Source organism: Arvicola amphibius, chromosome 7, assembly GCF_903992535.2.
Source record: "Arvicola amphibius chromosome 7, mArvAmp1.2, whole genome shotgun sequence".
In the NCBI taxonomy this organism is placed as follows: Eukaryota; Metazoa; Chordata; class Mammalia; order Rodentia; family Cricetidae; genus Arvicola; species Arvicola amphibius.
The window spans coordinates 39,451,389-39,463,632 of NC_052053.1; the positions used below are offsets into that span (position 1 = coordinate 39,451,389).

General features: G+C 35.0%; 1 protein-coding gene across 1 annotated transcript in view; it reads left to right on the plus strand.

Annotated features, from left to right (window-relative positions):
- The window catches only part of Lrp1b (LDL receptor related protein 1B), a 1,542,993-nt gene that overhangs the window by 1,351,596 nt on the left and 179,153 nt on the right, over positions 1 to 12,244 (plus strand). The window contains exons 63-66 of the mRNA XM_042055373.1: positions 3,724 to 3,817; positions 9,252 to 9,368; positions 9,487 to 9,606; positions 10,993 to 11,112. Of these exons, the coding sequence (XP_041911307.1) occupies positions 3,724 to 3,817; positions 9,252 to 9,368; positions 9,487 to 9,606; positions 10,993 to 11,112 (451 nt within the window). The remainder of the gene's footprint in view (positions 1 to 3,723; positions 3,818 to 9,251; positions 9,369 to 9,486; positions 9,607 to 10,992; positions 11,113 to 12,244) is intronic.

The window sequence follows — 12,244 nt, forward strand, 5'->3', positions numbered from 1 at the left end:
TAGAGTTGTGGATGCAGTTGAATTCCTTGAGCTAGATGTACTATAGGATCAGCCACTCTCCAAGACCTGTTACATTTCCTCAGCTTCCCATTTGATGGACAAAGTATTATCCTTGGATTCTGGCTAATGCTGTATTTCTTCAACAAAATTATCAGAGAACACACGCTTCTCCTATTTATTTCCCTTAGCCATTCCTCTCCTGGTAGATTTTTCCACATCCCGATGATTTCCCTGCTGGAACAGTTAATTCATTTTCCTGTATGGCACTGTATTTATGCTCCGCTCTACAGTCCACTGTGCTGCAGCTCCGGTGAGGAGAGTGTGAGCAGCATCCATTCTTGCTTTCAAGTGGGGTGCAGTGGGGAGGCACCTCCATCTGCTCCAGGCTCTTGGTTGCCCCTCAAGCCTGGCTTCTGCTACAACCTGGCAGGCAAGAAGTGGGCCAGTGCTTTTTTTATATTTTTATTTTTAATATTAGTGTATTTTATATTTTTAATTTTAATGCAACTGAATTTAAATATGAAAACATGATTCTGAGATATTAAAGAAAAGAAATCTTCCATAATAAAATGTTGGTTATAATTAATAGGCAATGTAAGTGTGCTTTATCATGGTTTCTATGACTCAGAACCCCTTTATATTCTTTTTAGATTGAAATGAGAGCAGAATTTTATATTATGTATAATTCCAACAGTTGGTATTTATTTAAATCAGATATATTTGGTGAACTTAAATGTGTATTAGAAATTTCCTCTCATAATTGGGAATACTTTGAAGATTCTCAGAAGACATGGAATCCTCTCACTAATGTGCTTTGATATCCTGTAATGACTGGAAATATTTAATGTTCAGGGTAATTGCTTTCAGATTTAGCCTCATTTCTCCAAAGAGCCAACTACGTATAAAGGTATTTTTCTTCTCTGGCAACTTAGGAAAAAACACGACAGACATGACCACAGGCTAAGCAAATTATAGAACAATCAGTTGAATAGATAGATTTCCCAGGGCTCCTGTTCTCTATTGCCTTCCACATTTCTACAAGAGGAAGAATTTACTCTCCTGTTTCTAATTCTATCCAGAATTGGCTCTATAATATCTGGACACCTTCAGGATCTACTAGCAACTGAGGCTTTCTTACTATAGCAATTGCATTTTGAATGAACAAAGATATTTCATACCCATGTCTATTAAAGATAATTGGACCAAAGCAATATTTTCAAGTTACCGTTTTTCAATGCCAAATCCTATGCATGCAAATTAATGTATTACATTTCAAGAAGGAAGTAACTTTAAGAAATGTATTCATAAAAGGCTTCCAAATCTGCATGAATATAAGCTCTTTTAAAAAACAAAGAAGACTCTGGTTGTGATCATCCACACCTTCAATACTCACACTTGGGAGGCAGAGGCAAGTAGATTTATTTGAGGTAAAGATCAAGCCTGGTCTACTTAGTAAAGTTCCAGGACAGCTGGAGAAACATAAGGATAACCTCCCTCAAAACAAACAAACAAGCAAACATACTAATTAATTAAAGCAAGAGAAATAAAAGAGTAAAGAATATATGTTGACCAACAAAAGGGAATTATATTTATGAATTGCTTATTATTAGTGATTTAATGTCAAACACTTGAGATTCTAGTACTCTGTTCAAACAATTAGCTTTTATTTTTGTATTTAAATCTTAGTAAGATTAAATATTTTATTTTTAAATATTAGCAAGATTAAATATTGCCACATTACCCAAGAGCACTAAGGATCAAATTGACTAAGCCTCTGGGTCACTGTGCATTGTTCTACAGAGTAATAAAAATAGTTTAGGGCATGGGGTACACAGTATTTGACTGGTGTATGGGTCAATTCCCACTGTCACATAAGCACCTGAGCTAAAGATGTACACCTGTAATCTCACATGTGGGAAGTGGAAGCTAGAGGAACCGAAGTTCTCCCTGACTCTGCCTTCTTTCTTCCTTTATCTCTGCTTGAAATTCCCACCTTGCTATATTCTACCCTGCCATAGGCCAAAGCAGTTTCTTATTAACAAACGGTTATAAAACATATTTGCAGCATACAGAAGGGAATCCCACATCAAGTTTGATATTTTCAAAGGAAGAACTTGAAAATAGCATCTCTCATTGAAGCAATGAGTGACTGGAATTTTAAGTCACATTAAATTTTATAACATACATTTTCTATGTGTTTTTTTAATTTTTATTGTTTGGCTATTTCTGAGCTACTAGCATATTAAAATAATTACCATGAGTACAAGGTGGGTTCAGGCTTCCGAGTCAGTTTCTATTTCAAATAAAAACAAAACAATAAGTAAATAAATAGACCAATAAAACAAAATCAGCAAATACGCTATTGCATCCTAATTTCTACAGTTTTTAAAAAAAACATTACTGTGAATTCTCTTTCCTTACCTTCCCACCATCCCAAATTATGTACATTTTTTGTTTGTTTGTTTGTTTTTAATTCTTTATTTTTTTATAAAAAATTTCCATCTCCTCCCCTTCTCCTTCTCCTTCCCTCCCCTCCCTTCCACCCATACCCCCACTCCCTCTCTCTCCAAGCCAAAGAGCCATCAGGGTTCCCTTCACTATGTTAAGTCCAAGATCCTCCCAGCTCCCCCTAAGTCCAGGAAGGTGAGCAACCAAACTGACAAGGCTCACAGTGAGCCCGTCCATGCTGTAGACCTGCAACAGACAAAGGTCTGGTCTCCAAAATATGTAAGGAACTCAAGAGACTAGACTTTAAAATGCTAATTAACCCAATTAAAAAATGGGGCACTGAACTGAACAGAGAATTCTCAACAGAAGAAGTTCGAATGGCCAAAAGACACTTAAGGGCATGCTCAACCTCCTTAGCAATCAGGGAAATGCAAATCAAAACAACATTGAGATACCAAATTATGTACATTTTAAACACTTAGCGTGTGTTTAATAATAAGCTCTAGTAAGAAATCTTCATACAGGTATAATTATATTCTGATTATATTCAAGCCTACTATCTTCAATATGTTTTTAAATAATTCCAATAATTGAAAATAATTCAAAATGTTTTGACTACTGTTTTGGAGAAGTATCAACAATATTTATGTGAAAAGTTACAAATTCGGATCTTAGGTAGTTTTTTTGCTTGTTTTCTTGTTTGGACTAAGAACATTCATGACACTGAGGAATTGTACATGATTGTAGAGTTGGAAGGAATCTTCCAAGTTTACCCATAGCATTAAATTAATAAGAGCTGGCCTGATTTTCGCTGAAGTTGCCAAGATTCTTATGGAAATGTAATTGTCTTCAATTAATTCATATTTACCTAATATAGGCTGATATCTCTTCCTGATAGCTCTGGACCTGGTATAGTGTTTCAGAGACATTATTCATATGGAACCAGTTAAATATCTAACACTTTTATGGCCATGCAGTTTCTCTAGCAGCTACTTAGTTGTGTGCCCTGTTGTGATTTAAGCAGCCCTTCAGACAGCATGGAAATGCATCGTCTGATTGTGAGAACTGAAATCACCAGTGTTCCAAGTAATGAAATTTCTTGACAGATTGTGTTGGTGTTTATGCATTCATTCCTAGTCATGGAGCCTCCAAGAGTATGCTTATTCAGCGTTACAATGAGAGAGTTAGAGAGGCTGTACCATGCTCTGCAGGAACAACCATTGTACGTGTGTCATGACGATCAACATTCTTATTGTACCTTCTTCTCTTTTAAAGTTTCAGTGCAAAACTGATAAATGCATCCCTTTCTGGTGGAAATGTGACACAGTGGATGACTGTGGTGATGGATCGGATGAGCCTGACGACTGCCGTGAGTATTCTGAACACTGGCTTTGGATTTTAGTGTTCTTTACATTCCAGACCTGTAGATATCACCTAGAAAAAGTTTACCTCACAATTCTTACAAAAATGTAAAGACAAATAGTTGCAATTTCTTGGGTTTGTTCCTCATGACTGATTTTATTTTTCTGAAAAAATCCTTTACCATACAGTGGTCAGTAGTATAGTAATTGGTGTGATTTTTTTTACTCGATGTATTCGCCGAATTTGAAGTGCAAATTAGCAAGATGCAGAAATATCTTCACATATAATGGATAGAAAGTTATATTTTTTGGTCAGTGTTAAAATATTGAAAATTCTTGAGGAGTCCGAATTTTTAATGTTAAATTTTATTTATGGTAAGTTGATTTTATTTGCCCTTAATAGTTACTGCAAAAGGGCTCTTGACTGTGACAGCTCTGGTTAGACATTGCTAACTTAAATGGTAATGGGCAATCAGAGAACTTCCTAGAAATTCTGTTATAGTTCACTCCGTAGGTCATTCCAATCCTTCCTTGTCAAGATGAAGAGCTTACAGTCAATCCTGGTAATTCCCTTAGTGTCTCAGTGCATATTTGGCCTGACTTGGCACTGACATTTGATTCGTGCATTGACCTTGATTGGCCGTAACAACTGAGTTCAAGATCCTAAGACTTCTACTGAAGAGGAAGTATCGCCTAAATGAAAGGCAGTTATTTACTTCTGAAGACCCTTCTAGCACCAAATATAAAGCCGTTTCACATTTCCAGATTGTTACTTAAATGAACTATGTTTCATCTTCCTTTCCATTACCATCCTCATACTCTGGAGGTTCTTTCCCATATTCTCTTTTTATGTGGAAAACATCAAGCCACCTCTTTGGTGAGAAAGAAAATGAAAACCAATCCTTTCCTAATCTATTTGTGTGTTTGATTTTTTTAAGACATTTTTGACAGATTTTATTTTCATAAATAAAATTATTCCTTTCTCTACACTTGCCCAATATTTGAAAACTTTGCTTTAAAAAATACATATGTTGATAAATTTGAGTTGGTAGACATTGCATGAGAGGAAGTACTTATGGATAATAGGTATAAATTATGATCAAATTATTCTTTTTAAAAGTTTTTGATTGGAGCAACAGCCAAAAGAATGGGTGGTGTGGATGATGATGAACACTTACTATGACTTATTTGTTATAAGAAAGTTAATTTTCCACAATAAAAGGTATTTTTCTATAATGCAGTGAATAAAGTAAATATAATTTGCCTTTGTGTATTTAAACATTATGGCATGTGCCTGTTGATGTCCCGTTAAGATGACCTTTACTGACCAGAGCCATCATTGTTGAGGGAAATACCACATCAAAGACTTAGAGCAGAGACAGAATCACAATGATTGTTCTCTTAAATATTTGTACCTTTTGAATTCTGTTTGTAACTTTGAAAGATCATGTTGTAATCCACTTTTGTGAAGAGTTAACTGTAGAGTTAATAAGAGTTTCTTCCACAGCCTGGTCTATAAGAGCTAGTTCCAGGACAGGCTCTAAAGCTGCAGAGAAACCCTGTCTCGAAAAAAAAAAAAAAAAAGAACAAAAAAAAAAAAAAGAGTTTCTTCCAGTTGCAAACTTTGAGAATATATGTAGCCAAGTGCTAATGTTCATTTGAACAGTTCAGAAAAGGCACATTGCTGGTGAAGGAACCTTATCTTGGTTAAACATTAGTATTAACATATATTATTTTAATTAAAAAGTAAATTTATATATATGGTGAAGACATACATATTTTCTAATATATGTGACAGAGATATTAAATAGCTAATTGAAGCCATCTAGCATGTATATTACCTTCTGTGCTCATTATTTGCTTTGTTTTGAAAACATGGAGAATATTTGTAAGCAATCGTCAAGTGTGGAACATGTTGTTAAAAATATAGTGGCTATAATGTATAATCGTTCTTAGGAATTTAATTTTCTTGTCTAGTTGAATTTTTATGTCCTGTGGCCAAGATCTCCCAAGTTTTTCACTCTGTAACCACTAATAACTACCATTTTACTGTTTGTTTTAATGAGTTGTTTGTTTGTTTGTTTGTTTGTTTTAAAACATCATATATAAATGCCATAAAAGAGTATTTGCTTTTTCTTGGCCTGGACCATTTGATGTGATGAATGCTTTCTAGATTCCCCCAAATTGTCACAAATGTGATTTCTTCCTTATTTAAGCATGAATGAGACTCAGTATTTATCTGTGACATGTCCTTGTTCATCTGTCTATGTACTCAGAAGGTGATGCTTTATTGTACCACCATAAACACTATAACACTGCAGCAAATACAGGCGTGGCATCAAATTTCCAGCACTTTGATTTCATTTCCTTTGTACATGTGCATTTATATCAGGACTACCTAATAACATGCCAGTTCTATTTCACTTTTAACGAAACTTCCGGTAAATTTCTGTCCTATGTACTAATTTATACTGCTATCAAGAGTTTACAGTCCCTTTGCCCAACATTTGAAAACTTTGCTTTTAAAAAAAATAATACATATTTTGATAAATTTGAGCTGGTATTTCATTATAATTTTAATATTTATCACCTTTGAAATTAGTAATGTGTTTTATATTTTTTTTCTTTTAAGCATTTGATCCACTCTTAAAATTTCCTAATTTGTTAATTTATGTTTGAGTTGATTTTGTCATGCATTTAGTGTATCAGGCCATGATTAGGATGTATATTTTTGAAACATTTCTCCCTTTTCTTAGGTTGTCTCTCCTACTATGATTGTTTCATTTTCTTTACAAATAATTTTTTTATTAAAAATTTCCATCTCCTCCCCTCCTCCTCCCCCTTCCCTCCCCTCCCTTCCACCTATACCCCCACTCCGCCCCTCTCCAAGCCAAAGAGCCATCAGGGTTCCCTTCACTATGTTAAGTCCAAGGTCCTCCCAGCTCCCCCTAAGTCCAGGAAGGAAACTGACAAGGCTCACAGTGAGCCTGTCCGTGCTGTAGAGATCATGCTCTTAGTTTGATGTCATGACCATGTCCAGTTTTGCTCTTGCTACCTAGGCTTGAGAGATCACTTTCTTATCCATCGTCATAGAAACTTTTTATTATACATTTAAACTGTAGTTCATCATGATTTCCAATAACATTCCTGTGATCATTAGCACAGAAATGTTTACTTGCAGTTGCTAGGTTGGATCCTTAAATGTCTAGTGACATAGCAAACAGAGCCATCATGATTTAAAAGTGGCATATATAAATCTGTTTAAGGTTTGAATATTTTATAAATATTTTATTTTTAAATTTTGTATGTATGAGTGTTTTTCTTCCATGTACATCTGTGTACAATATTTGTGCAGTGCCTATGGAGATCAGAAGAGGGTACTGGATCCATTAGAACTGGAGTTACAAAGCTTTGGTAGCTACCACGTGGATGCTGGGAACTTATTTTAGCACCTCTGGAACAGCAGTGAATGCTCTGAACTACTGAGTCATCTCCCCTGCCCTAGTTTGTGTTTGAGTTGCTGCATCATCACAATTTGTGTATATTGCCTGTGTATAACCTCATCTAAGAAGGCAAGAAGACTTTGATCCAAGTCTCACACACTTAATAACTTGCATAGTGCTGTTTGTATAAACACAGTCATCAAGATTTCTCTGTCACTGCAAGTTGAAATTACAATTGATATGATGTTTAAGTAGAAGCTTGATCTACTTCCAACTTTTCCTTTTGTTCTCAATCAACTTTTAAAAGATTTATTCATTTTTATTTTATGTGTATGGGTGTTTTGCCTGCATATGTGTCTGTATACCACATGTATGCAGTGTCTGGTGGCCAAAATTGGGCATTGGATCCCTTGGGGTTAGAGATGGTTGTGAGCTACCATGAGACTGCTGATAACTGTATCTAGGTCCTAAGGAGCAGTAACCACTACCCTAAATGTTTGAGCTACCTCTTGAGCTCCGTAAGTTATTTCTTAAACATTCATTTGATCACTGTAACCCCTTTCTTGGGAGAATTATTTATATAAAAAAATACTAATAAAAAAAATTTTGCAGGAAATAAGAGGAAACAGAGGTGTAATATGTATGAATCATGCAGTTAAAAAAATACAGGTGAAAGGGTACTGACATTTTTATTAAGAAAGAAGAACATACATTAAGATTTACTTTTTAGAGAGTATAAAATTTTCTGCAATGTTGCAATTAAGAACATAATATGTAACCTGAATCAAGTTTAAAACTTCAATTATATTTTATTCCCCAACTTGAGTTAATAAAGAAATTAATATTAACCTAGCTGTCAGTAATTAATAATCCATTGGAACCATGAGTTCAAAATAGTGTTTTCCTGTGAGTAATATGAATTGTGTGACTGTTTCAGAGTCAGGTCTGAGTCAGAATCTGGTGTTTACCTCTGGAAATTTATACCTCTTTGGCTAAACTGTTAATATCAACAACACTTGGTTTCCATATACTTAAATGCTCGTATTATTGGTCATGTGAAAGACTATAATTTTTATAAATAAAAATCTTCACTGACAGTTCTACCCTAGTAGCTAATGCAGAAAACACTCAGTAGATCTTCTTTATTTTTAACTATTCCTTATATATAAGCAAACATATCGTGAAAGTGCTACAAATTATAAAGTATTTATTATAATAATAAAAATTGTATGCAAAATAGTTCTGACATCAAAATATTATATGCAATTAATATAAAAAAACAGCATGTTCTAAATGAGATTTGCACAGGAGGTATTCAGTTAGCATTGAAGAGTATATGCTAAGGCCACAAGTACTTTGTAGGCAGCAATGCAGAAAGAAGAGATAATACTTTAGAAAATGGAACTAGAGTTAAAGCTCTTTATTCTGGTATATTTAGCAACAGCCAGGAACTGAGCTGAGATCACTATTGAGTGCTCTCCTAGTCTGTATGTGGTTTTTGTGTGTGTGTATGTGTATTATATATGCATGTATATTTATGTGCAAATGCATGTGTGTTGATATATGCACTGGGAGATCATCAGAGGTCAGTGTTTAGTTTCCTCCTCTGATGAGACAGGGACTCTTAGCCTGGAACTCTGAGACTAGGCTGAGCCGCCTGGCTCACATTTCTCAGGACTCAACCTGTCATTGCTATCCCAGAACCAAGATTATGACTGTAGTCTGCTATATTATCATTATTATTGTTTTTTAGTTTTAGCTTGCATGATGGAGTTTTGTATCTCTGGTAAGAGAGTTTATGAAGTGCAAGCTGGGAGGCCATCTGAGTTGCCTATGACGTAGATGTTCACCGAGCCAGTAGATCTCTAGATAAGAGGCTTTTGCTTTATGATCAACATATATTCATTGCAAAATACCAATGACAGTGTCAGAAAATTCCCATGTAAGACATGAGGCACTTAGATTGTCATCTACAATACCTGCACGCTTTCTCTCCCAGCTGAATTTAAATGTCAGCCAGGACGGTTTCAGTGTGGAACGGGACTCTGCGCACTGCCCGCTTTCATCTGTGATGGGGAGAATGACTGTGGAGACAACTCAGACGAACTGAACTGTGGTAGGTGATTAAAGTCCTAACTTGGGTGCATCCATCTAGGTCTTGATTCCTCCTGACTGCACTGATGTAAATGCAGACTTGGGTCTCAGTTCACATTATTTTCTTCTCTTTGTCTTAGACACGCATGTCTGTCTGCCAGGTCAGTTCAAGTGTACCCAGAACCAGAAATGTATCCCCGTAAACCTCAGATGTAATGGACAAGATGATTGTGGGGATGAGGAAGATGAAAGGGACTGTCGTAAGTCACACAGAATTCAGGTCTTGTTGGGCTTTTGATTGTTAACTGAAACGTGAATCAAAATTAATCTTCATAAAGTCATGCACTGTAAAGAAACAAAGGAATAATACAGACAAGAAATGACTAAATTATGTCAATTACAATGCTTTATTTTAGAAGTTCTACATAAAACAGAGAAAAAAATGAAAAGATACAAATAATCTTTATTTTAACAGCTACCTGGAGATATTGGCAGACATGAACAGGATATACTCACCCTTATCATTATAATAACATAGTCGATTACCAGATGTTTTTCCATAAACTGATTTCTCCCGTATTGAGTATAAATACTTTAGGATTATTGATAAATGAGTGATGGATAATCAGTTCCATTTTTATTAGGAAATTTTCTCCCATGATATAGCAGTTGAAATTACGCAATATCATAGCACAATTAGTTTTAAATACTGCTTCAGATAGTAATCCCTAAAATATACTAAAAAGAATAAGAGTAAATTATTTTGTTCTTGTCACATTGTACTTCCGTCTCTACCCAAACATCAAATACAATAAAAGAAGGCAAATGGCTCCATTCCACATGGAGAAACATATAGACAGTCATGTATTTATGTATGTGCACACACATACACACACACAAACACACACACACACACACATGTACACACACGCACACACAGAGAACTTGAAAGATGGAGCACCTGTCAATTTTCAGGTTTTCAATAAAACTTCTGTGAATACTTTTGTCCTGAAGATTTTTTATTTCATTCTATAAAGCTTCTTTCAGTAAATAATGTTCAGTCATTCAGCAATTTGATTGATGCGCTGTGATCTCAGTAGTTTGGACCTGTTCTCACAGCTGGCCACTCTAGCAGAGGCTGTGGTAAAGTGCCCAGGGATGCCCTAAGTTAACAGTCTGAATCAAGTGTTTACTACTCCCTCCAAAAGCCCAACTACTTCCGAGGATTGTTATTAAACTTTTGGACTTTTCATTTCCTCATTTATTTATCATCTTCTGAATTTAGTCATTTTGGCTTATAAAATGAATCAGGATGAGCTCTAAAAATGTTTGGAAATCTATTTTGAAGGACAGAATTCTCCATCTTAGAAAGTGGTTTACAAATATATAATCTGTAGCTCTTCTGAAAATGTTGGTTTCATTCATGTATCTTTACAAAAATATATTTTCTTTTGTATTTCCAATGGGGAAGGCAATGGGATGCACATTACAGGAACTAAAACGTACATTTTCTCTGCTCAGTACCTATTAATAAAAAGAGACGTTCTCACTGGGCGTCTCAAGTACTTGTCTAACTACTTTTTGTAAATCACATATTCATTTGTGCTGAATGTCACTCATTAATAGATATTTTTTTTTATTTTAAGCTGAAAACAGCTGCTCTCCTGATTATTTCCAATGCAAGACGACAAAGCATTGTATCTCCAAACTGTGGGTTTGCGACGAGGACCCAGACTGTGCAGATGCCTCTGATGAGGCCAACTGTGGTGAGTGTTTTGCAGCTACAAAGGTCAGCTCCATGCGCTGGTGCCATAATCTGAGCTGAGAAAAGAGGGGAAAAAAATCCTGAACACAGCTCAGCAGCAAGAGTACATGGACAAGTTAGCTCCTCTGTGCTGAGAGTCCTCATGAACTTAGACGAGCTATTTACAGAAAACAGGCTGAGATGAAAAGAAATGAAGTGAATGGCCTGTTTAATAAAGACACACATTAAAATGGAATGAAATGCAGTTGATGAGCTGTTTACAGAAGGCAAAGCATAAGATGGAAGTAAATGCAAATGATGAGCTGTTTAGAGAAATTGTGGGGAAAATCAAAACATAACGGAAGACTAAGAAAGTGAATAAAATATTGGGTCCATTTTAATAGATAACTATGATTGTGAAAACTTTTTTGAAATGTTAATATTTGCAATTATCTTCTAGTACAATGTTTCCTTATAATTTAGAATGAAGATTATATTCATAGATTACTGCAAAGTATCCTGTATTAAAAATGTCAAGACCAAGAAGGGATGAAAAGCAGCTCTTAAGTCCAACTCTTTATATCAACATTTATTAAATACTAATTTCATCCATTTTGTAGGCAAATATGTCAAATTGGCATTCAGAGAAGAAAAAGCATTTAAACCAGTAATTGATTAAAAGAGATGAAAATTGTGCAAAATGAATATGGGACTTCCAAGCAATTCAGAATTGTCTAAATGGATTCACAAAGATTCCTCATTGGGAAGAGAATTAAAATCATAAGGTTCTGAAATTCCATTTATAGAGAAGAACAAAAAGGTTTTAAGTCACTTACTTAAAATAACTCCATAAACCTGTCTTTGCAGCACACAACCATTGTAGCTTACCCTAGTGTTCTATAAATGTCAGTTACCACTTGGTATGCACAGTTAATCATAACATCTCCACCCACATTGTTCATCAATTCCCCCATTATTAGGAGCTTTGGTAAGCAAGTTAATTTCACTGGCAGATTAGCTGTGTTGCCTTCTGCAAGGTTTTTAATCAAGGCAAATAAGATGAGGTATTAAATTTAAATTACTTACTGGCTAGAGAGTAATTTCTATAGTTTAATCCTGAAATTTTAACATAATCTTATTTTGGTAGATTATAT